Consider the following 26,100-nt stretch of genomic DNA (forward strand, 5'->3'; position numbering starts at 1 on the left):
GTGTAGTAGCAGCATCAAGGAGAATCTAACACTCTTCCACTTTTCTTCCAGCATCACACGTTTTTTTTTCTTTGTTTTCTTTTTTTTTGTTGTCGTTTACGATTAAACAAAGTCTTTATTTCTAGGGTATTATTTCTTCAGCCTTAGATGTGTGTGTGTGTGTGTGTGTGTGTGTGTGTGTGTGTGTGTGTGTGTGTGTGTGTGTGTGTGTGTGTGTGTGTGTGTGTGTGTGTGTGTGTGTGTGTGTGTGTGTGTGGCAGGGTATGTGCCACTCCTTCTGTGTGCGTCTGTTTGGCGAGGTCAGTGAATCTCCCGTCTGACGAGACAGCTCTACGTGTCAGTGTCCTCCTGTCGTCTCCCCACCAGCACTAAAACAACACACTCTGCCTTCTGCTCTTCCCTTGGGCTGAGGACACACACACACACACACACACACACACACACACACACACACACACACACACACACACACACACACACACACACACACACACACACACACACACACACACACACACACAGAGACAGGGAGGGGGGAAGAGAAAGAGAGAGATATGAAAATAAGACCTAGGAATTATTTGAATACAAATAAACGCCACTGCAAAACTCTGCTCACGACCCAAAACAGACACGATAGGGCCAAAAATTCAATTTTAATTATAAAAACAAATCATTGAATAAAAATATTCCTGTCACAGCTGTTGATGTTTTATGTATTTTAAAGTAATTTGAACCAGAGATGAGGAAGCTAAGTCTTACATTTGAATGTCTGAAATTATAAATGTTAAAAGCGATTTCCTAAAAACATGCTTTGATTATTACCAAAGCTTTATAATCAGATACAAAGGATGGACTAAGTGAACTCTAGCAGCCTTGTGAAGCTGCAGATTGGTGCAGGACTGTTGAATTAATTTGTAGGAAGATGGGAAGCAGGATGGGCGTGAATGTTTCTGTATAAGATTCACAAAATCATCAACACTCACCTGCTTCTACTCTCCTTTATGACTTTCCACTAACATAAGAAAATGCTTTTGTATATTTTTCTTGAGTCATCAAACAGAAAAAAACACATATATATATATATATATATATATATATATATCTGCTTGAAGTTAATTTAGGTATACAATCCTCTTTGTTGTGGAAGATGTATTGGAGAGAAAATCCATAACTTAAAAACAGACAACAGAAGTGAGTAAAGATACTTTTGGCCATATAGTGTAAGAAAACATCTTTAAAACTTTATATAACACTGTATGTGTGGTCTCATGCAGCTGGATTTTAAACCATACTTACCAAAAACTAAGACACACATTAGTAAAATAAACACAGTGAAGGAAAAAAGTCATTCGTAACACACAAACTATGAAAGCCACACAGCACAAAGCCTTCACTTACAGACTGAATATACGGCTACATCTCCCTCTGCAGAAACCTAAACAGGACTGCAAATGACAATCATTAAATGACTGTGGGCTTTTTAGCTCCTGCTCTGGACCCTTTGAGTCCTGACATGAACGCTGGGCGTGGCTGGCTCCGGGAAAAGGAGGATTAGGTGAGTGAAAGCAGAGCTGACAGGTGAGAGGAGTCAACTCAATGAGAAACAAAGAAAAGCACGATAAGTAGGACAAAAAAAGATGGAAGCTTAACCCTTTGTCTGGAAAGTGATCGTTGTGTGGTGGCCTGTGCGTCGTTTTATGTTTCCTGCTAAACTGAATGTGGTATACCGACAGACATACAGTAATAAAGGGGGAAATAGTTGGATTGATTAAATAATAGATGTTATTTTTAATAGGATCTCTTTTAAAACCAACTGTTTGCCCAATTTGTTTTTTTTTTTTTTTTTTTTAAATATGACAAACTGTGCAAGAACATACAAACTTTGCAGTCTGGTAACTCATTGAATGGAATTAGTGTTGTGATGGAGGACAGAGCTACTGTGTAATACATCTTTAAGGTCGACGAAGCTCATTCATAGAATTCCTTGAACAAAAATGGTGGAATATGTGTTCATTTGTTCAGTTTAATTCCACTTTGCGAGAGATTTGCTTGTATGGTTGGCGTGTAATTGTGTATTTTTTTTCTTTACAAATATTTTCCTGAAAGGAGGGTTAAACAGCGAATGAGAAGTTTTGGCGGTAGAATGCAAAGAAGAATGCAAAGAAGAATGCAAAGAAGGAAGTGAAATGCAAGCATAACAGGGGCAGCGCGGCTACTGGGACTCATGTACACAGAGAAGAGACTGCGACATAGAAGAAGGGGTTCAAAAAGAGGAGTGGAAGTACACAGATGACAGAGTGAAAGAGACAGTATTTACCAGAACGGTAGGGGCCACTCAGCCAGTGGAAGTGGAGGAGAGATTGTGACTCTGAGCCCTGGGATTGGCTGCCTCTCTCTGGAAGTACTGCGAGGGTGCGGAGCCTAGCTTATGGGCCATCGCTTTTTTTTTTTTTTTTTTAGGGGTCAGGGAGAGGGGAAGGTTGGGAATATTGAGGTGTTACGGAGGAATTGGAGTAGGGGGTACACAGGGGGAGATTAGAGAAAGGATTAAGGAGAAGATGGAGAGTGCAGAAGGAGGGAGTGCGGGTGCCAGGGGGAAGAGACAGTTTATCAGAACATGACAGGGAGGCAGAAAGAAAGAGATGCACACACACTCAGATAAAGACAGAAACACTTGAGCAACTCCACACGAATGCTGAAGGCACATCTAGTACGAACAGAAAAAGGTAAAACCTCCACATCAGCTAGAAGGTCGGCTGCGTTACTTAGTTTATTGGACTTGGGCTGGATTAGCATTTATTATCTGGGAGCCACGAATGTCTGAAATAAAGGTCATGACAATCAATTAAATACTTTAAATTACACTTTTATAGGTATTTCAGTTAGGACTAAAAGTCATGGACCATAAATGGAAAAATCCATTTCCTTATGACCAAAAGCTTTGATTTAATAATGCTTCAAAGAGTGTGGCAGCGTGTTGTGAATGTCTGACTTTGGGAGCCATATATGGTAGACGTATGAAACTGTGTGTGACAAGAACACACCGACACATGAGACGACAGAAAACAAACACAAAGAGAGAGAAGAGGAGAAAACAGGGAGAAAGACCTATCCTCTCTGAGGGTGCCTCTCTATTTGTTTCAGTTTCGTTTAATACTGTGGTACTTACTTGACTCCGGATAGACTGAGGATCTCTTCCCTGGATCTTTCTGCAGCTGAATGCCTTTCACAGAGAAAATGGACGCAGCTACAAAGGAAATAAGGCTGGTGAGACCGTGCCTGAGCGTCTGTGTTTGGTTATATTGAGGCAAAGTGTTTTTACTCACTGTCGGCCAATGTTTGAACCTGATCCCCAAAACTTCTGAAGTACGAGTGTCTGAGAGCCTCCTCAGCTGATACACGTTTCTTCGCCTCGAACTGGGGACAAGCAAAATGAGTTAAAATGGTTTAAAGTTCTCTATAATCGTAGCACACAATATGATTTTGGTTTTGTTTTTTTACCTGTAAGAGCATGGAGAGCAAGTCATGACCATCATTGTCTATCCTGTGTGACAAAAACAAGAGAGGAAGTTAAAATCCAACAGATCCCAGAAATCTTTCACAAATTTCTTCTTCAGTTTCGTCTCGACCACAAAAAAACTGGAGTTCAACATTCTACAAGTTCTTTTTTCCATAATTTACTTCAAACTGAGATTTATTAAACATAAACTGAAATATTAAATACTTTCTTTTGTTGCGTCTTATGTCACAAAAATGAAAATAAAAAACTGTCCAGTACAATACAAAATACTACACAAGATGAGATGTTTCTGTTTTTCTACTACCAGTTATCCAATTTAAAATCAAATAAATGCATAAAACCTTTTAACATATGTGCAATAAAGGGTAGAAATAAGAGAGAAAACAATTGAGTGAAGGACGTTTGGGTTTATTGAGCTGTGCTGTGTACCTGGGCGCATGGTTGACGAGGGGCTCCGCGCGGTAAAGAGGGAAATTATATGTCTTAAACTCTTCACTGGTGGTGATTCCAGGCCAAGTCTCCTCTGTAGGAGTGCCTGTGAAAAACATTAACCATTGTTTGATGTATACGATAAAGCATGGATGCATGAAAAACATGAGTGATGCACAAACGCTCATCCGAATCCCCTCCGGGGTCTCACCAAGGATGCGGAATATGAGGTGAAGCTCGTCCTCAACTGTGGATCCGGGGAAAAGAGGCCTGCCTGTGATCATTTCATAAAAGATGCAGCCAACACCCCTACACAAGGGAAAGAAACAGTAGATCACAGGTTGGTTCAACAACACTGAAATCACTTTTGACAGAAACATTAACATAAATGCGTCACCTATGATTACAATGTTGAACGGCCTCAAGCTACTAAAAGAGGCACAATGAGGTTGATCCACTTCAATGGGGACTTTATGCCTTTTGTTCACGTGCAGATTTAAATACACTGACAGTGACTCAGAAGAAGAGGTTTCAGCGGTGTTCATAAAATATATGTATAAATATAGATTAAGAGCAAAATCATCTTTTAATGACTGAAATCACTTGAGAAATATTTTCGGTGTAATTCAGTTGCAAAACCTCAGCAAAGATAATTATAAAAAAAACAAAAATTACAAATGAATTGCAGTATAACGGCCTGGGTTGTGTTGATCTCCGGTAACATTCTGTGAGTTCATGTGTGTTTGCTCACCACATGTCAATCGGAGTGGAGTACTCGGTGGAGCCCAGCAGTACGTCTGGTGGTCGGTACCATAATGTCACAACTTCATTCGAGTAGGTCTTCGTAGGCACGGATTTCGCTCTCGCTAATCCTGAATAGAAAATGAAAAACACAACGCCACAATATTAAAATAAACTCATTTTTTTTCCAGAACCGTGCAGCATCACAGATAATTATATTCTTGTTCAACTGCTAACAACGGATGCTCCACCAAAGGTTCCTCTCATATAAACATGGAGGCAATTATAATCTTTTTAATAGTTGTTGGGCACAACACGCTTTCACAAAATCTGCTTTTAATGGTATGTAGTGCAGGTATTTTAATTCATATCCAACACAAAAAAATAATATACAAAGACATTCACACAGGACTACTTATGCTATTTTTGTTCTTCGTCCTACAGAGGGCAGTGTTGGGTGGTAAGTCACCTCTAACTATGGTGTCCTGTACAGCCCAAGAAGGCTTTTAAATAGTCGCCAACGACAAATTTAGACTTAAAATTCATAGGGCAAACGATTAAAAACAAGAAAACAAACTCAGAAATTTCAGCTTTCCTTTTCTTTTCACATTTCTACATATGACACATTAATTCATTAACATCACCACACATTATATTGAAGAGTGAAGTGTGGCTTCCTGTAGTTTTGCTGATGACGTACCAAAGTCTGCCAGTTTGAGCTCTCCTTTTTCATTGATGAGCAAGTTCTGGGGTTTGAGGTCTCTGTGGAGGACCTTTCTTCTGTGGCAGTATGCCAGACCTCTTAAAAGCTGGAATAAGAAGATCTGAGGAGGAGAGCGAAGGGGCGAGTGTCTTACAACAACCAAAGAACACATGCATTTTTAATTCCGCAGCGCTGCACACACATGGAACTCTCTAGTACCTTGACATTGTGGACGCTCATAATGCTCCCGCAGTCGTCCATGTATTGCTTCAGGTCTTTTTCCTGAGGAAGACAAAAAAACAAAAAAAACAAATGAAGACGTTCCAGACGTGTAAAGTGATAAAACACACCCTCACTTTACCAACCGTTAGGTTTACACTCACCAGGTACTCAAACACCAGTGTGAGGCACTTGTCAGTGTGGATGATGTCGTGAAGAGTGACAATGTTGGCGTGCTTCAAGTCTTTCAGTAGAGACACTGCAGGAGGAGACATGTCAGTCAAACCAAAGACCAACTGTGAAAAAGTAAGAACCGTGTTTACTGTACCTTCTCTGATCGCAGTGCAGGGCGCCCCCTCCTCGTGCTCCAGACGGATCTCCTTCAGAGCGACTAAATTGTCTGTTAGCTTGCTTCGCCCCTTAAATACCGTAGCGTACGTCCCCTAAAGAGATGAGAAACATGCAAACGAGTTTATGCACGAAAGTAAAGTGAATAACACCTGTATGGACGGTGGTTGTGTGCTCTCACCTCTCCTAATTTGTCGAGTTTGATGTAGGTCTCAAGCTTCCCGAAGCCGATTTCAGACTACAAGAGGACAGAAAGAAAAACATCAACAGACTCCAGTTACTTTTGCTGCAGTCTGGTTGGCGCGTGAAACATTACAGCTGAGTCTCTCTTGTCAGTGGTTGCGTTTAACAGAAGTTTGATTCCTGTTATTTGGAACTGACATGCTTCAACTACAAACCCACTTACGCATGCACGAATACAAGTTATTAATTAAAACAATGTCATGTGCACTGCTGTTGAAATGCCTTTCTGTTTTTATTTTCATGAAACCTTTCTCGAACCCGGTACGTCAATAGAGAAACGGTTCACATTTGCACTCAGGAAATGATACAAAACAGTGAAGACATCAAGAAAAACATAGACAGCTAAAAATGTGCATTAAGTACATTGGTCATTTAATCAGTTTATGATCAAACTGTGATCTGCCAGGTTTTTCTTTTGGTTCCGTCTTTGAAAGCAGTTCTGTTGTGATTTATTGGGACTGTCGGCTCTTTTTCAGCTTAGTTTTTTTTATTTTGGGGGGGGGTTGATGATGATTGAGAATGATTGAAAAAGGATGCGCAGAGTTTGCATGTTCTCCCTGTGCATGTGGGGGATTTTGTGCGAATGTGACTTGGTAGGTGTGAATTTGACTTTCCCTCCTTGTTTGCCCTTGTGTTTAAATGGAGACCTGTCCAGGGTTTTACCCTGCGTTTGCCCTCAGTCAGGTGGGATCATCACCAGCTGCCAGTGTCTCCGAGTTGAATAAAGCTATAAAAGCTTCATGGATTCATACGTTGGTTTTAGTTTCTGTGATATGGCAAAGTCAGACAATACACTGTGCTAAAGTCTCCTCTTTTCTCATTTGATTCACTGTCAGACACCAACTCAAAAGACCAGGGTTAAAAATCGAAAAAGAAAATGAAATCGTTGCATCATGAACTCTGGATACAGAGTATAGATCACATGGATGGACATGCAGATTCCTGTAGTATGGAGCAGTATGAAGCATGGAAATGATTGATAAAATATCTGAAAACTGAGGAGACATAACACACGTCAATGTGGATGCACTCTGTCTTTATGCTTCAGTTCCTTTATTTCCATTGCTATAAAGAAATGTCATTGTCAGCTGCACTTATATATTCTGTGTCAGCAGGAAGTCAGTGTGCACATAACGACAAACAATATGGACATTACATATTTATTTCTAAACATTTCTATAGATATCCAGAGGGTATGCTTCACATCTGTGCCTGAATTAATCCTGCAGTCTATTAATGAAGGTTTAGTTGTATAATGTATGTGGCCCCTGGGTCTCGAGGTCATGAATTATAAATGGATGTGGCTCTGTCAAGCTGTGATACCCAAAGGCCTGCCAGGGTTTGTCCCTCTTTCTGACACTTTTCCTCACATATTTGTCTATTGCTGTGAACAGAATTATCTGTGCTCAACCCTGTAAACCAGGGGTGTCCAACCTCGGTCCTCGAGGGCCCCTGTCCAAGTGTTTTAGCTCCCTCCCAGTTGCAACACACCTGATTGCAATGAGGGGCTCGTTATTGGGCTTTTTCACAACCTTGGTGATGACATCATCATTAGATTCAGGTACGCTGAAGCAGGGAGAGAGCTAAAACATGCAGGACAGGGGCCCTCGAGGACCGGGGTTGGACACCCCTGCGAGTGTAAACCCTCCCATGTTTCTCAGTCCTACGTGCGTACATGTGTACGTGCGTCAAGGGGGAGGGTCTCCGGTGACCAAGTTAGCTGATGAAGCATGTGATCTCTTTAAAGGCTTGCCTAAAAAAGACCAAGATGAGGCCAAGCTCAGATGAAAAACGACACATTTATGCCTGGAAATAAAAAGATGTACATGGAATGCCTTATTTAAAAATTTGCATAATTAATTGATGAAGACAGTGTATATGATTCTATATTTGAATTAAAATATCATTTTAAAAGCGTCCCTTAAACTAAGAAATTCCTCTGCTCTGCTTGCACTGCAAGTACCTTCCAGTCTGTGTGACTGTGTGAGCGCTCTTCTCGGTGGCAGTGGGTTCATTTCATTTCTAATGCTCCAGTGAGCTTACTCAGCAGAACTAGGTCAGACCAAGTTTTAGTGACAAAACTAAAGCAACATGAAACCAAACAATATGTGCCTCTCAGCCTGTACGAGGATTGAGGAGACATACACATAGATCGACTCACAGCAGGAGAAAAAAAGATGAGGAGAGAAATGTTGTCCACTGTATTAAAAAGGTCTATGACTGCAGCTGCATTACAGCGACTTCGAGTTAGATTTATGTTGAGAGGAAATGTGTAGTGAGGGTATTACATGGGGAAAAGGAAATGACAGGCTTCAGCGAAGAGAGGCTGCGTCTGGTGATGGGAGGTGAAAGGAAAAGGAGAACCGTTTCATTAACAGGATTTCTGTGCAGCCGACAGACATCCGGCACTCTCACCTTTTCCATGTGAGCCTGAAAACAAATACAGGCATGGTTTGAATGAAAGGAGTCACCTCACCTTCAGCCATATTTAGTTTTCTCAGTTTATTGCATCAGACATGCTGCAGCTATATAATAAGATATGAAGGTATAAACTACACTACTGTCACTGCAGAATACGACGGGTTAAATATAAGTGAGTGTTGCGTAATATGATTAAGCATTGAGCCTTGAGATAAAATGACATGTCATTCATCAGCCTCCTGGAACACTGAATCCCATTGGACTGCTGTGAATAATTGATTATCAACGGGCAGCAGCCATGAACGAAAACCGATCCCAACCAACTTTGCTTGCATTACACTGGAAACGATTCAACCGTCTGAAAAGTCGGTTTCAAGTGAATGCGTCTGTCATGGAACACCGGACCCATGTTTTATGTTACGCTAACAAATGGGGAGCGCACTAATAACCCAAAGAGCCTCCCATCAGAGGCGCCACAGACTTTTATAAGTGTGCAGAAGTTAGGTGTGTGTGTGTGTGTGTGTGTGTGTGTGTGTGTGTGTGTGTGTGTGTGTGTGTGTGTGTGTGTGTGTGTGTGTGTGTGTGTGTGTGTGTGTGTGTGTGTGTGTGTGTGTGTGTGTGTGTGTGTGTGTGTGTGTGTGAGAGACTGAGGAAGCACACCTGATTTGAACTTTTTGTGACGCCTGCTCAGTCCCAATTATCAGAGCGCAAACTCATCAAGGCGGAGGAGTTAAAACCAGCCATTGAGAACAGTGGGTGGGAAAGTGAGCGAAAACATGTTGTGTTAAATTTGCACTATTGCACTGCAAAGCCAAAAACAGGCTTCTGTGTGAATGTACCACACTAAATAAGGTAATAATAGTAGCCACCTTAAAAAACAACATGTCTGTGATGTAGCATTGCTTGATGCTAAAGGCGCTCGGACAAAATGGAGGCTTGAAATTCGCGGTCTTATGTCCTCCAGTGAGAAGGATTCAAGGATGACTGTTGTTTCTCACAACCTGAGAAAATCTTGTCTGCAAACTCCCAAGAAGGTAAAATTCAGAAGGAATTCAGACTGTGTTTATCTAATTTTTTAATATTTATCTTTGATTAAAAAAACTTGTTGGTCTTTTCAGTCGTGTTTGCAGTTGTTAAATCACAATCTGTTATTCTGATTTGAATGCTTCTCTTCTCATTGTGCTCTCGCACACTTCAAGATGTCCTGAAGTGTAATCGTTGTCCAGTGAGGAGCAGGAGATGAGTCCTAAGACTGCTTGCTGAATTATTCATCCATCTATTACATCACGTACATACAACAATCCTAAAGATAGACAGCCACACGCACAGGACGACAAACCTGAAAAATATCTCCAACCACTTTATGCTGTAAAGACTGGAACTCTACTGACTGTCCTCTTCTCCTCTATTTATACATCACACACATTTCTTTTTTCCCACGCTAAAATATTTACTTTTACGTCTGTTGGCCTCCTGCAAAAGAAGCAGCGTCATTAAATAGCATAGAGCGGGGAGCTGCAGGCAGGGTTGTGGCTCTGTCCAATAATTACATTCCGAAATGGTTGATGGAGGCAGAATCCTTACACTTTCCTATAGAACAACAGGGCTTTCTGTAATCTTGTTTCGAGTAATGTATTGCAGGCCGAATTTAATTTCAAACAGGGAGAGCTTGTGATATGGAGAGGACGGAGGAAACAAAGAGCAGTGCACTCTTGCTCCGTTCAGTCATGTATGAAGGGAAACGTGAGCATTTGAGGCACGGCAGAGACAAAGAGTGACGTGGAATACAGTGTGACCAAACTGAAAACCAAAGAGCAGAAGTACTCCAGCAGCAATACAAAGAGACATGCTGCATATTCATGAATATCTGCCTATTTTTCCCACTGATCCCCTTCTGTATCTGTAGCAAACCCCCTCCCCCCAATTCATACCCATAATGCTCCTGGCCTGGATACATAATAGAGAATTTATCATTCATCCCCCTACTGAGCCATTGTAAGCTCTACAGCATAACTTAGTGTGTGTCTGGGCAATTATCTACATTTGTGTGGTTGTGCATGTGTCAAAAAATATAATGGTCTTAGTCAACCACTTTAGCGGTGCACAATGACTCTAATAGTTCATATTACGCTGGTTTCCAAACAAAGATGCATGAAAAGAGATGCAGCTAATTGAGGAGCCGCTCAGCTAGTTTGAGCTTCACACACAAACAGACACAGGAACACAGTGATGACTGACCAGTGATGCACGTCGTAGCCTGCGGCTCATGGGTTTGTCAAAAGGCGGGCTATTCATGGCAAACTTCTCCAAGTAGCCCTCCGGTAGCCTGATGTCAGCTGGGAGAGACAAACGTTTGTTTATGTCCTGAAACCGAAAAAAAGAAGAAGAGGGGAACAGAGAGGGAGATTAATGAAACTGAAATTGTAATCTTATGACAGAGATGATATGCTCATGGGTTTTCAAACACAACTGTACATTCATACATTTTGTATCGCCCTTTGTCTTAAGTCAGAGTCACAGGGTGCCGGAGCGGATCCCAGCAGATTGTGGATGAAGGCTGATCAGCAGTCCATCACAGCACAAACAAATTCACATTCACTCCTACACGCACGTTAGAAGCAGAAGTTATCCTGAAACACATGTTTTTGAACCGTGGGATGAAACTGGAGTATGCAGAAAACCCATAGACGCACAGGAGAACATGCAAACTCCATACAGAGTAACTGAGACTTAAATCGGGAACATTTTTGCAATGAGGCTAAAATGTTAACCACTACAGCACCAACAGGATTGAGTCTGGAAGTGAAGAAATACACCTGTAATTTTTCAATCTATTCTTCAACTAAACACAAGCTCACTTTCATTCTGCAACAAAATACATCTAGATGTATTCCAGCAAGAAACAGTTACACTTCTTTCTTTAAAAAAGATGCCATCAAGCAGCTACAATAGAGATAAAAAGGCTGTCAATGAAGTCACACCATCGAGTTAATCCAGGACTACACTCTCATTAGTTACAAACTTTCTCTCTTGGAAAATTTTTGAAGTCAAATAACCTTGTTGAATAAAGCATATAAGATTGCCTAATTTGAGGTAGTAAACAAATATCTATGTTAATTGTGGATTGGGAGTGTTTACACTTTACACTTGTGTGATTGGGGCACCAGTGAGGTCTTCTTTGAAAAGTGTGAATGCTGACATCTGAGCACCGATGCACACCACAAACTTGTTTGACTAACAAACTAACTCTGGTGTGGTTTGACTCAAGTTCCATGGGCGTCTAAATGCAGGATGGAACAAAGACCTCTAAACACACCAAACAAAGGATGCAACACGCTTCAGTATCTTTACAGCAAAACTGGTATACACACAGAGGGAATTTATTTTTTGACACTTTACATATTTTATAATCTGTTGGTAAATCAAAGATAAAATGCAGATGTGGCAGATGTATATTTTCTTCCTTTGAGCCAGGGAACAACACCACAGGTGATCACAGCCCAACTTCATTAACCCATGTTCATAACACTGTCAGTCACTTGTCAATGTCAAGGACAGCCTCCATTTACTAGAATGACTGAAATACGACCTCTGTTACAGGTGTCAGTGTGAATGACTGATGGTGATTGGAGTGACAGCTATAACTGAAAGCATGAACAAAAGGCCAAATAAAAAGCACTGACTGCACAAGGGGAGAGAGTTAACAAGATCCGGCAAAATTTAGGAGCCATTTCCATTAAAAAAAAAAAGGCAAACAGTGTGAAAGGATGAACACAGCAGTCTTCATAAGTTCACAAGCAGCAACACACTTTGGATTTTTCTTTTTTATTATCAGGCATGAGTGAAACATTTTTATTGTAATCTCTGTTGTTATTTAAGCCTTAATGTACAACTGAAAACTATTTCTCTCGATAAGACATTTAGAAGGGTCTGGTGCTTTCAGGTTGGAGTTTGCATGTTCTGTCTGTAGACTCAAACTGGTGACTCTAAATTGTTTGTGGGTCTTACTGTGTCCGCGAGCCTGAACTGGCGAATGTATTTAGGTCAGAGGGAGATCGTTCTCAATGTAAGCAATTCAAAGAAAAAACTTTTGCTTTCTGGGCATCGCTCGAACGCATTTTGTGTGACGCCCCTCCATTTTCTCGCCATGCTTTGACGCTATATCCTAACCACGTACAGCACGCCTGTCGGCGAGGTGCCAATCACGCATCGTTTCCATGGCAGCGGTGGTTGGTCCGATCCCAAACGCCCCACAGTGTGTGTCCTCGATATGTGTTTACATATGAACAGTAGTGAGAGGGTGTGCATGTGTGTGCCTGAAGATGAAAGGTAGAGGGATTTCACGCCTGTAATGGTATTATCGGAGCTCACTGGCTAACACAAGAACATGCACCATTACATACAAACCCTAACCTGAAGTGCTTTGACACTCCACACAGTGTGAGAAGGTACGCTTAATGAAATGCTCCGGACAAAATGCACTGACACGACCTCTTGTCTGCAGCTCACGCATTTTGTAACGCTCTACGGAGTGTCCCAATCATAACAGAGTAAAACACAACAAAGGAAAGCAGCATGAATGTCATATGGTACAAACATGCCACATGTGGAACGGTTTTCTTCAACTCTTCTGCAAATACTGTAGATATCATATCATGCACACTTTATACTGAAACGGACTCCTGGTGACCAAATCAAATAAGCCTGTTTTAAAAGTGTTGTTCCTGCTCTCTTCCTTTCAGAAGGACAACAAAGGACACAAGTTCACAAAAACATTAACCTCCATGCCCCCTTATTGACTGCTAGAGAATGAATAAAGACCAACATGTAAACACACACGTATCCCCATACTCACAATGCAGAACAGCTCTAGTAGCTCCCTCATTGTCCTCCTTAAACGTGTTTTTCTATGCACTCACACATGCGCTTTCAACGATGCATGTGCCTCTGACCTGATACATGACTGCACGCGCTTGACAGAGAGAGTCAGAAGGAGAGAGGAAGAGAGAGAGAGAGAGAGGGCTGGCACTGTGGTAGAGTGCCATCCACATGCTCAGGAAGAGGAGGGGAAAAGGGGAAGAGGAGGAGGAGGAGGCGGAGGAGGAGAGGAGAGAGGAATGGACAGATTCCTGAGGGGAGAAAGGCAGATGGGGGAAGGGGTGAATGGAGAGGGGTAGTTGAGAGGAAAACACTGTTTTTATCCGCTCTCCAGCAATCATTTTGTCCTCTATCTCTCCTTCTTCTTTTCTCTCTCTCTCATTATTTCCTGAGCCTTGTTCCTCTAGATTGGCCCTTTTCTCTGTCAGGCCAATAATTATTTCTACAGGCATAATTACTCCCTCACCCTGGTGCTGTCCCTTGCTACTCTGCCCCGCCGTCCCCTTCTCTTTCTGTCTCTCCGTGGTAAACAGGCTCTAAATTAGTCCCTTCCACTAGTCAAAGTCTGTGTATCTCCAGGCATTTCCCGTAATACTGCTGCGCTCATCACTCTGCGACTCCTTTAAACAGACACACACACACACACACAGTCTCTGCAGCCAGCAGGAGCACACACTCATGGTGAGACAAAGCAGCAAACAGCACACTCTGTCTGTGCGCAGATAGCACAGCGGTCCTTACATATACAGGCGAAACACCCAAATTATTTACAGTTTACTGTGTGCATAGCTCAACACTGTGGCTTTACAATTGTTAACTGTGTGATGTCATCTAAGATCAGTGGTCATAACAGCCGACACACACGTAAGATCATAGCGATAAAGAATAGCAAACAATGTGATGGTGAAACAATTTCTAAATTTGAGTATTTATTCGGTATTTCTTTTTAGAGATGTCATTGTAATATGAACTTTCTCTGACTGGAGCATTCCTTGAAACAACAGAGCAGTATGGCTGTGTGGAATCAGGAATACAGGTGAGTCCAAGCTCCCAGTACCTCATTAGAGATGCGCCGATGGTGGTTGTTCCTCATGCGGACCCTCACTGGACTCTGGACCTCATCGGAGGACGTGCCGGACGCCTGGTCACTTTCCCCATCGGAACCCATCTTCACATTTTCATGGACAATTCCTACAAAACACATACATACAACCATCAGAGTCACATCTACAGTGTCATTACTGGGAGAGAAACCGGGCCTGTGATGTACCAGTTAATGTTGTTCATACTTATAGGTTAAGAAAATAATTCTTTCTAGAGTCTTTGGGTGTAATCTTTGTAGTTATTTTGTGATCGTTAAAATCATTTTACCTCTTTATAAAGGCCATTGTTTGGTCCCAATCCCCAGATGATAGTCTGTACCACCAACCATGCAGGGGTGTTATCAAGAGTGTATGAAATGCCATTGGTAAGACGAGGAAGTCAGAGATCAATATTATTACCCTGCATGCAATGGGAGCTTTCCCATCTCTGGCTGCCCCCCCCCCCCCCCCCCACACACACACACCTTCATCCACCCCAGAATCCATCTGATTAATGAGTCACGGTGCAGCAGACAGGACTGCCTCCTTCAGTGAGTGTATGTGTTAGTGTGTGTGTGGGGAGGGGGAGGGGTGTCTCTTTGGCTTTCAGAGTCTGGGTCATGTACAGCTCGTACAGTATGTATTGGCATCTGTGTGCGTGCATGTTTTCCATGTATTTGGCTGGATGAAACCGTTTCCTGAGCAGGACTGACAGATCAGTTATTCGACATATCCTCACACCATCTACTGTTTACATCAACAGCAGAAGGAGGGAAGATTAGGGAGACAGTGGGGGGGGATTGGTTTTGGGGAGAAGAAGTGATGAAGTGGAAAGAAAAATAAGTCCCCTGAGTGACTGTGACACCTCAGCCGTGGAATTAAGCGACTCAGGACCAGATAGGTAAAGCTATTTATTATAGTGCAATGTCTGTCAGCCGAGGAACATCTGAGGTTTACTGTAGGTCACTTCTCTATATTTTCTTTGTGTGATCGGGGAAAAAAGAATATCCAAGATACTCAGTGAATAGAGAATAAACAAGAAAACAACGTTTCAACATAGATTTTTCTTTTTTCATTCATTGTTAACAGTTCTACAATGGCTTGCCTTTATTAACCCGTGAGAGGCTGATGTTCAAAATGCATTAATGAATTCCCTAAGCAGTATCAAGAAACATCTAATAAATAACTATAAAAGTAAGGTTTTATAGGGCATCCTCTTTATTCTTTTTTTTTTTTTCAAATGCGCTAGATTTAATGTTTTCACATTTCTCTGTCATCATGTCACTTTTCATGATTATTATATTTTTTTTCCATAACGTCAAATCGGTGTTCATCACATTGCCCTCTCAGCCCTGAGCAGATCACAGAGCCCCTGCCTGGACCAATTAACCAGAGCAGCAATAATGTCAAAGCAATTCTGAATTAACCAACTGCAGGCTGCGGCTGCAAAATAACATGGAAGGATAATCTCAGTGATTACATACAAATATGCTTTATAACCTGCACATGGAAGCTGCGAGTGATAGCTAATGAAAATTGTGGTTTTACACATACACTGGAACAGATAAGATGACCAATATGTCAATCCTACACTGTGGTTTCCCATCCTATCATGCTGTACAATCATTCTTTCTCGAACCTATAACGACCCGCTCAGAGAAAATTGTTGTGAATTTTTTCCACCTCATTTTCTAGATTTCTGGAGAAAATTTTTGCAAATGTCGAAAATGTCTTCCTCGGTTTCAGTGAGGATTTTCCAATCCCTCTGTCACGAGCTATTAATTACTGAGTCCTACAATATTTCAATTTGAATCGAACGCTTGATGTATGACTCCTTTCCAAGGGAGATCGTAACAACATTTCATCATAAGACACAGCACAATTACAATGATCCAGACATCTTTCTCACTTACTCACACACATTCAGTTTTAGACCCTCCAAGTCCAAAGGCAGGACCAGAAGAGTAGAAGAACAACTGAAATATTTCAGTCATGACAGAAAAAAATAAATAAATAAAGCTGAAGTTGTATTAAAGATAAGGAGATAGATTCAAGAGAAATTAAAGAGATCAATTAACTTCTCATGCCTGTTATTGGATGGTGGGAGGAACTTGGAGAAAACCCGGACAAGGAGAACAAACAAACCTGCGCTCAGAAAGACCCTCAAACTCAGACTCAAACCGGGGATATCCTCAAACATCGTGATACATTTCTCAACCATAACAGATCTCAAACTGTTTCTGGAATAACTCTTTATGTATGTATTCTGTGATCGTTAATAAAGTATATTTGTTAGCCTGGAGGGAATGAGCAAATCTTAGAGAGTTAACTTATAAAGGAGTTAACTTAAACCTTCTATGATGGAAGTCAAAACTGAATATAAACTGTATCATAGATGTTCTTTATAATGCAGTTAGCTACTTGCAACCACCTGAGTTGATCATGTCAGACTATAGTCGTCCAATAAACTATCTGTTGTCAGAAGCAGCATATTGCTCATTAGTGAAGCACGACCATCTGTGTACATCAACAGTGAAGCACTTGTTTAAATCTCTAAGTCATGCACAGCTTGTGTCCTCAAAGCCAGACACACAGCCTGACATAAGGATACGGGGAATGATTATCCCCCGATAAGGAAACTGAGTGGGCAGTTGTTGTATCTCGAATCAAGAATCAACCTTCACAAACCCAGATGGTGAAACATTAAACCCGAGGTAACCGACACCGGAGTGGGGAGAAAACTGATCCGGGGTATCTCCATATACGCATACATGCGCACATGCTTACAACGAGTGAGTATCCGGTAATCCAGAGTTATGCCATGAGTCTTTCTCACTTTCTGAGAGCTCCAGGTCTTGTTCTGTTTGTATAAACAGTGACGCTGATGAGGGTGGGTGAGACGAGACGAACTCATAGGAGGAAAATTCCATCACCTGAACCCAAAACAATAGATCACAGAAAAGGTCCCTGAAGGCACACAGTAGCTGCACTTGTCTTTCATAAAACTGCTTTTTTTCCCCAAACACTTTCTGGCCACAAAAAAGCCCATAGTTGACCACTCACATGTACTGTACCTCCTCACCACACAAAATGCACTTTTTCTTTCGTTTCCACAGAAGACAAAGAGCAGACAGCAAATGTTGCAGGCTAGCAGTGCCTCTATGTGCGAAGACAAGCTGGCCTAGTTAGGGGTTGCCGACTCCCTGCTATGCACATCCAGATGAGTGAGTGGGTTTCTTTTAGGAGTATCCTCACCTCACCCAGCCCTGAGTGGATTTCACCTGGTGGCACATTCATCCCCAGCACATGAAAGCAGGGACTAAGAAATGATGAAAAAAGCCAGTTGAAAGGGCGTTGAAAGAAGCCAATAAAGTTTAAAGATTTGCTTTAAGAGCTCTTCAAAGAGCAGCAGAAATATTGGGATTTCCTGCCATAAGCCATCACTTGGCAAGGCCAGTCTCGGAGTTCAGTGGGTTTGCTCAGGAGCTGCACTGGTAGAGTTAACAGTTACTGTCCAGATCCATATTACACACTACTATTACTACAGGCTAAGGCTTTGAACTGAATCCTGTCACTTCACTTTTTGTTTCCCCCACAAAGTTTTTCCACTCTTTTTAAAGCACAAAGCAGACCAGACCGTCTGAATTTTGCCTGAACAGCAAGTAAAGAGTTACTGCAGTCAATGTGCTGACAAGACAATGAATAAAAAATTCAAAAGAACTCCTCACTTCTCTAAGGAGTTCATGGGATTGCATTGCTTCAGGCCAACACCCCACATGAGTTCTCTTTAAACCCAACATGTGAGAGGAGGCAGACCCCATATAGAAATTTGCAAAGTTTTAAGAGAAGATTAAGGGTTTAAATGCATTTCTTTGTAATTATGTAGTTTCCAGGTGGATAATGGATGCGTTTATAAAATGGATGTGCAGCTATTTAAGAGTGTAATAGTTAATTAAAATGATGAAACAATATTTTCACCACACATTCAAATACGTGAGATGTTGAATGATATCCGACAACATCAGAGTATGAATGACTAAAAAGAAACTACTGTGTAAAGACTCACCAATACGATTTCCTGGTGGACGGCATGAATCCAGCACTCGAAGCATACGGAAAGGTGACAGCCTCAGTGGAGTGTCTCTCTCCCCCATCCTGACTGCCTCTCCTATTTTAGTTTCCCCGATCTTAGTGTCTCCCGCTCTGGGAATACGTGCTGAGCCCCCTTGGGGGTTGTCTGACGTATCCATTATTCCACACGTTCCACAGCAATATCACTTAAATAATTCAAAAATGTTTCAGAAATTTCAAAAACACATAGCTTTTCCAAGAAGTTGGGACCACGTCAGATCAGTCTACCAGCCTGGGTGATAAGCAGGATTCAGGAGGTGTAGGTGAAGGTTCCTTCTCTACCACCAGAAGAGTCCCACAGACTGCACAGGCACTCTAATCACAATGCAACAACTCCCTGGGCTGCTACTTCCCTTTAACTCTCTCTCCCTCTCTCTCTCTCTGTTTTTTCCCATAGACGCTCCCTCGCTCCACTTCTCCTTCTTCCTCACTCCTTTTCTCTCTGCAGTCACACTCCGCTTGCTGACTAAGGAAGGTCAAACACCGACCAGGTAGGCAAAACGCTGCAGAGACGGTCCAGCGCAGGCAAGCAAAAAACGGTTAGGACCTGTCATCTCAGGAGAACAGGTGTTCTGTCTTCACTCGAGTCGTCCACACACGATCCAGGAAACCAGTGGAAAGATTCACCTCACAGCGCCCATCTGTCACTTCGCTGGCTCTCAGGTGTTTACCACACCTCCGTCCTGTGTTTCTTTTCCTTTAGAGTGCACTCTCCTCTCTTTGTTCTCCTCTTCCTCCACTGTTTCAGCACAGCACTCTATCCCGGCTGTTGTGCCACTATCCTTCGTTCCGTTGCCTCTCGATTGCTCCCTGCTTGCCTCTGGCGCCCCTATCAGAGCTCTCAGTGTTGTTAGTCCTCCTGCTCCCTCCCTTCACCTTGCTATTACTCCCCTTCCTATCATGTGATAGCAATCGTTCTCTCGCTCTCCCCCCTTCCTTCGGCCTCTACCTCTCCTTCCCCCGTTCTTCCTATCTCCGTCTGGTTTCAGAGATGGTGCTGAATATCAGAGCGGTCATCCTCTCCTGTTCTAAAGCCGATGACAACCTTTTCCGCCCGATCAGCCTCTTTTTAGAACTCCATCTCTAATGCTCGATCTTACGGGCTCTCGCTTTCTTGTGCTCCATCCCTCCTCTGTATCCTCCTTGTCCTCATCGCTCTCTAATGCAGAAAATGAAACCCTGAGGCTTTTGAGTGACGCCTCTGGCATCCTACCTCCCCTCTTCTCCATTCTCTCCACTCTCCTCTTCTCTCCGTCCTTACCCATGGACACGAAGCACAGGCCATTATTCATGCGAAGCCTCAGCACACACACACACACACACACACACACACACACACACACACACACACACACACACACACACACACACACACACACACACACACACACACACACACACACACACACACACACACACACACACACAGCCCGGTACATGCCACAGCACACACGCTGCACGTCCCTGCAAGCCTCCTCAAATTAATGGATCTGTCTCCCTTCACAACATACAGACCAGGAAATATTATACAAATCTCAAACAAAGAACTATCAACCAGCAAACAGACGTATTAATAGCCAACAAAATAGCTCTATTCTTTCTTCATTTTCTTCTAAAGTGTGAAACAATTGTCTGTATCTTCATCACTGGTTGGAGAAAATAACCAGTCATGGAAAACAGACAATTTACCCACATACTGAACTGAAAGTTTGTTTTACTATGTCTGTTAAATTTACTTCACTGCTATGAATGAAGTAAAGTAACAAGCAAAAGCTTCTTGATAATTTTGGATAAGGGTATTACATAAACTGACCCCAACCATACAAAACATATGCTCAAGTTCAGAAAATATGAATCCTTGTTTTAGGTTAAACCACCCATCAATATATGATGCTATTAAGATTTTCATCACATCATCTTACATCACATAAAAGAGTCAATTCTACATATCAAATACCTAAAAATTGATACTTAGATTGTATTTTAAGGTAATACATATATCATTTTCCTTAGGTAACACTCTTAACTTTAATTGTAGAGCTTCATCTATATTTACTTATGATTAATACTCCAGTGTATTATTTTCCGAAACCATTCAGATGGACATACATTTTTGTACTTGCACTTTAGACAACGTATATGCATTTTCCCCTTCAATTTCTCAAAGGCAAAGTAAGGCAGAGTTTACCACTATAGAAACTAACTTCAAAAGACAAATTCAAAGCCCATGATTGTGCTGAATGGCAACTGCATCCAAAATGTCAGAAAGATAACGTATTAAATATCATGGCTCCTTATTCTAATCTCGAGGATTAACACTTGTTTTCTACTCCTGTAAGGTTACGTTTCTCTTCATGCCACTACTTAAATTGTTCTGTGTACTTTAACTAAGAAAACACGTTCATGCTGAGAGGCTCACACCCTACATGTCAATAATGGTGCAATTTAAGGACCGACTTGCATCAACACATAAAGTATAATTGGTTTTGATAGTGTCGATGTGTGGGATGATTGAGGTTCTCTCCGTCATCACAACGTTAAGCAACTTTAATCTACCTAGGTGTGGAAGGTAAGTTTAAATAAATATTATTGCAGTGGCATCCATTACCTCCTCGGTCATTCAGATTCAAGTGCAGAGCTCTGGTCACTCAAAGTGTATTGATGGACACATATTGACGCAAAGAGATGAATCCTTGAGCATTAGGCTGTTTGAAACGTCAAGGACAAAAGCTCACCGCTGAGTCCTCCAGCCATCACTGTCTGCCTGTCTCTTTATATTCTCGAGAGGAACTGTATACATCCAAGGATTTCCTCTGTCTCACTTTCCTGCCATCTCCGAGCAGCTTCTCTCTCTCCTCAAGGTCTCATTTCACTGTCATTTCTTCCTGCCGCCCCATGTGAAACATCTATGTTGCTTGACTGCATGATAGACTACATTGAAAACAAACTGTTTTCACCATTTTCGGGCCATAAATACCATAGTCTGCCTCTGGATTAGAGACACAATAAAATCAGAGTGCATATAATATCCCTGAGGAACAGGCGTGTACACTCCAACAGGCCTGGGAGGGTGGGGGAATTTAGACTGCAGTAATTACCTCTAAACCTTTTATCTGCATCTAAGGAATCTTATTATTCAATTACTGGGACCAGAGTGCCTACTGTAAGATACAGGCGATGTTTACGCTGGTCCCAAATGTCTAACCCCCCCCCATAAAGCTTTGAAAATCACTGATTATTAACATCTTCCTTTAGCCTAAAGCATAAGCTATAACACAACAAGCCACCCTGACTTAAAGAGCTCATAAGACCAACTACATAAAAGGGGTCTCCTCTGTTGTTCTTATTAAATCCAGACAAATGGGCGGCCGATAGTGTGGGACGTGAGGGAGAGGACTGCAGAGACTAATGTAGTGTTAATGCATTACATTAAATCCCTCGCACAGACAAAGTCTCAGATGATGTACTTATATATATATATGCAAGGAGATTTAAGGGTGTTCTAAAAAGCTTTCTATCTTTCATCTCTGTCCCATTCTTGGTTTATCTGGAGGTTAAATATAGCATGTTGACGTACGTGGAGAGTGAGAGGCACATACAAACACAAAGCTCTGATGTTATTGGAAGAATATCAGAAGAGTGGGAAACACTCGGTGGGTGTGAACCCAATCACCAACAGTTACAGATGAGCACAAAGAGAACAAGGAGTTGAGACAATGGAGAACAGCCAAGACAAAAAGCGCAGAGTTCATCTTCCCTGACTGTACGTAACTACGGTGTGGTGGGAAAAGGGTGTTGGCCAAGTTAGTAGCAGATGAATCACAAAAGCTGCAGGATCTCCCACGCGGTGTCCAGACACCGTGAACATATACATATAACCACACGGTCAAGTCCACTCATACAGATTAGGAGCGTATGCCCATGGATGAACTGAGTGAGTAGAAGCATAGAGCGGGAGAAAGTGAGAGACAGAGAAAGGGTGGGCCATGTCTTTAGAGCAGCAGGAAGAAGAGATTGCATCATCATGTTGCTCTATTAAAGCGGGCAACGTGCTCTGACTGCTGAGTGGCACGCAGTGAGTCAGCGAGACCAACCGGTGGGAACACACTCGCACACAAAACACACACACAGCGCACGCATGCAAACATATTAACACACGCACGCACACACCCACACTGTACTTCATAGCATTTCAAACTACACCTTAACAACATCTTAATAAAAGAGTAGAGTCTGTTCTTTTTGTAAACTGATCTGTGTCCTGTTTTAGAGCTTCATGAGGTCTGTGGGTTTAAAATGGATACACATTGATGAATCCCTTCAGCAAAGCTATATAATAAAACATGGGTAGACTTCCAAGACAACAACTGTAGTTTTTCAAAATAAAATATCCCACCCAACACATGACTTGATTATAATTCTTTAATAATATATTTGATAAACAAGTTATTGCCAATTGTCTGTTTGTTTTACCACATACTCACAAAAGACAATGTGACAACACAAGACTAAGAAATCCAGCATGAAACTCAATTATTCATCTTATTCCCCTCATATGTTACTTATAGTTCATCACAGTAAAATAATACATTTTGTACAGTGATGACAAAACTCCAATATAAGCATTCCCTGTCTTTCTGATTTGATAACTAATTATCAAAATTTTGTAAGAAATTACTAAACACCAACGGACCTTGTTTCGTCATTATATTGATATATTATATAAAAAAGTATGTTCGTACAAATCAAAATAAGATTTCAAAAGGTTATTCTTGTGTACCAGAAATGATTTTCAGTCGGAGATTCATGTAAACCTACTTATGGTATTACCAGCCGATCATAGTAACTGTAAGGTTCTCTTCCAAAACCGGAACTAGATTTTAACAGATACAAAACCATTATAGACGCGGTGGAACTCACTGAGCTGAATACTGAATATACAGTGTGTCCATCTATTCTCAGTATAATTCTTTTGGTTTTGTTCTTTCTTTCACTGACACCCTCATGAATTTGCCTCACACTGTTTTCTAGGCTCTGTCTCTTTCTACTCATCCTCAGGAGTTCTGCCCTACTGCTCCTGATATAAGCCCTTCTGCCACAGTGGGAAATGAGATTACTGGGATCCATATAGCCATAGACCACATTACATAATGCAGTCAGAAGGAAAAAGTGATTTTGTGTGCGTGCATGCTTATACATTATCATTTCACCCTCACATTCATAGTAAAAGTGCATCTGCACATACACACACGCACGTATAGGTGCAAAAAAACCTTTTGTGAAGCAAACTTGACATCTACGTGACTTCTGTGTTGTGTGAGGTCTCCTGCTTAAAGAAATATAAAGATATTACAATGATTCTGATTAAATACAACTAAGGTATGAAGGAATAACAATAATAACAATAATAACAATAATAATAATAATAATAATAATAATAATAATAATAATAATAATAATAATAATAATAATAATAATAATAATAATAATAATAATACACAGACAAGGACAAAATGTGCAATTTGTGTTTGTTAGGCTGAGCTTTTCAGTGGTGGTTGCAGTAGCGTAAGCTGTAGAATCCAGGTGAAATGATATTGTCCTCCAAATAACAGTCTGGCATTCAGATTGTTATTTGAATATGAATGCTTTAGTACTGGCAGCAAAACAGATTTTTCAAAGCAAGATGATCACCTGCCATGACAGTGGTAAATGTTTATTATCAGACTGTCCTTACTGATAAAAATACATGACAATAAACTACATCCTATATGCAACACTTAAGTTATACCAAGCTGACTGAAAAGTACAAGACTACAAAGGTACATCAAGTGTTTCATATTGTTGATTAAGGACACGAAACAGTTTCTTCTCAGTACGTCGATTTCGTGTGTGTTTATTGTGTTCATGGGTATGGCTTTGTGCCCAGTGTGTGTGAGTGTATATGTGTATACCCAGCGATCCGGTCCTGTGAAGGTTCAGGAAGGCTTTGTCTCTTTCCAGCCCCCCGCCTGGCTCTCTGCGCAGGGCGGTGCGGCCCAGATGACCAGCATATTGGCGCAGGAAGGAGGGAGCACTATGGGAAGCCGGAGGGTGCACATTGCACACCACCATGGGCTCTGAGACACAAAACATCGACGGGCAGCCAGGGAGCAGGACAGGAACGAAGCCAGAACACAGCCGGAGAGAGAACGAGGCGAAGCAAAAACACAGGAGGGGCAGGAGGTTGACACAGAAGAGATAGCAGAAGGATAAAAAGCAGGGCGAGGAGGAAGAAGAAAAGGGAAGAAAAGGTATTAGAACTTGAGGAATATTAGATGAGCAGGAGCAGTAAAACAGTGCAAGAATTGTACGAGGTAAAGGCAGAAAAAGAGGAAGAAGTTCACACACAGGAGAGTAGAACACACAAGAACACCACGATAGATAAAATTAAGTGATCGTTTTTAGAGGATGAAAGAGTTGTAGCTCACAGGGGCAGAGGTTTCAATGGAAAGTGAGTGAGACATGCACACAGGAAGATGTGCTGGGTCAAAGACCAGAACACAGAGTGGAATTTAAAAATAAAATAAAAATAAGTTTAAAAGCAACAGAAAACATGTTGGTGAGGATATATAGATATTCAGAAAATGTCTGGTGGTCAAATTCCCACCTCTAACAGGTATGAAACATTTGCATGCAGTGTCATCATGTCTTCCTTACCAGAGTATTACTTCATATCTTCTTCAAAATAGTATTACTGAACCAGTTAACATGCAATTATGGGTAGAACGCCACATGTCTCATTTAATATCATTCAAATAATCCCATTTCTACTTGGCAAATTGAAATTTCATGAGCAGTAAGCCTTGATTACCGTGGAAGAGCAGATCTAAAGTCAGAACCAGTCTTATCATTGTTTCTAATATGGCACTAAAAATGTGACAATTAATCTTTACCACTCTTTTGCACAGTCTGGCTAATACAGAAATATATATATAAAGAGAGAGGGTGATGGGGTTGGGAAGGAGGGGGGCATACTGCAAGGGCAGGAGAAGATGGTAATGTGGAGCAGTTGTTAAAGTTTAATGCCCCTCATCCTTTACATCACTTCCACCATCCCACTCCGTCCCTAACCTGCCGCTCGAGTTCTCTCGAAATGAACTGACACAGCTCAAGCTGCTCAAGACAAAAGGGAGGGATGTAAAAATAGAAGAAAGGGGGGGGGGGGGGGGGGGGTGTCAGTGAGGGAAATTAATCAGGTAGATTTATGGATATTGCTGTCCAGGAGCTAACTTAACAGCAACAATGAACAAACATCATGGCAGCTTGTGTGTAGTGTGTGCACAGTGGACAACGCTGTTGCTTGATTTGTTTTTGTTTTTTCCACCTTTCTTTTTCTGTGACAAAAA

At 41.6% G+C, this 26,100-nt stretch overlaps 1 protein-coding gene across 6 annotated transcripts in view; it reads right to left on the reverse strand.

The window, feature by feature from the left end:
* The window catches only part of LOC308113481 (cyclin-dependent kinase 17-like), a 34,780-nt gene continuing 8,680 nt past the window's right edge, over nucleotides 1-26,100 (reverse strand). The window contains exons 3-18 of one of the 6 annotated variants that reach the window (XM_080469818.1): nucleotides 24,667-24,831; nucleotides 14,560-14,693; nucleotides 10,863-10,988; nucleotides 6,142-6,198; nucleotides 5,941-6,055; nucleotides 5,777-5,871; nucleotides 5,613-5,675; nucleotides 5,391-5,514; nucleotides 4,701-4,821; nucleotides 4,161-4,258; nucleotides 3,950-4,055; nucleotides 3,502-3,544; nucleotides 3,327-3,417; nucleotides 3,170-3,247; nucleotides 2,318-2,439; nucleotides 1-406 (exon numbers count right to left, since the gene is read on the reverse strand). In XM_080469818.1, the coding sequence (XP_080325944.1) occupies nucleotides 2,336-2,439; nucleotides 3,170-3,247; nucleotides 3,327-3,417; nucleotides 3,502-3,544; nucleotides 3,950-4,055; nucleotides 4,161-4,258; nucleotides 4,701-4,821; nucleotides 5,391-5,514; nucleotides 5,613-5,675; nucleotides 5,777-5,871; nucleotides 5,941-6,055; nucleotides 6,142-6,198; nucleotides 10,863-10,988; nucleotides 14,560-14,693; nucleotides 24,667-24,831 (1,520 nt within the window). In that variant the 3' untranslated portion in view covers nucleotides 1-406; nucleotides 2,318-2,335. Of the gene's footprint in view, nucleotides 407-2,317; nucleotides 2,440-3,169; nucleotides 3,248-3,326; nucleotides 3,418-3,501; nucleotides 3,545-3,949; nucleotides 4,056-4,160; nucleotides 4,259-4,700; nucleotides 4,822-5,390; nucleotides 5,515-5,612; nucleotides 5,676-5,776; nucleotides 5,872-5,940; nucleotides 6,056-6,141; nucleotides 6,199-10,862; nucleotides 10,989-14,559; nucleotides 14,694-18,650; nucleotides 19,877-24,666; nucleotides 24,832-26,100 lie in introns of those variants that run through there. The other 5 variants (XM_080469820.1, XM_080469819.1, XM_080469821.1 and 2 more) reach the window with 5 other exon arrangements.

Source organism: Lipophrys pholis (assembly GCF_963383615.2).
Source record: "Lipophrys pholis genome assembly, chromosome: 8".
NCBI lineage: Eukaryota > Metazoa > Chordata > Actinopteri > Blenniiformes > Blenniidae > Lipophrys > Lipophrys pholis.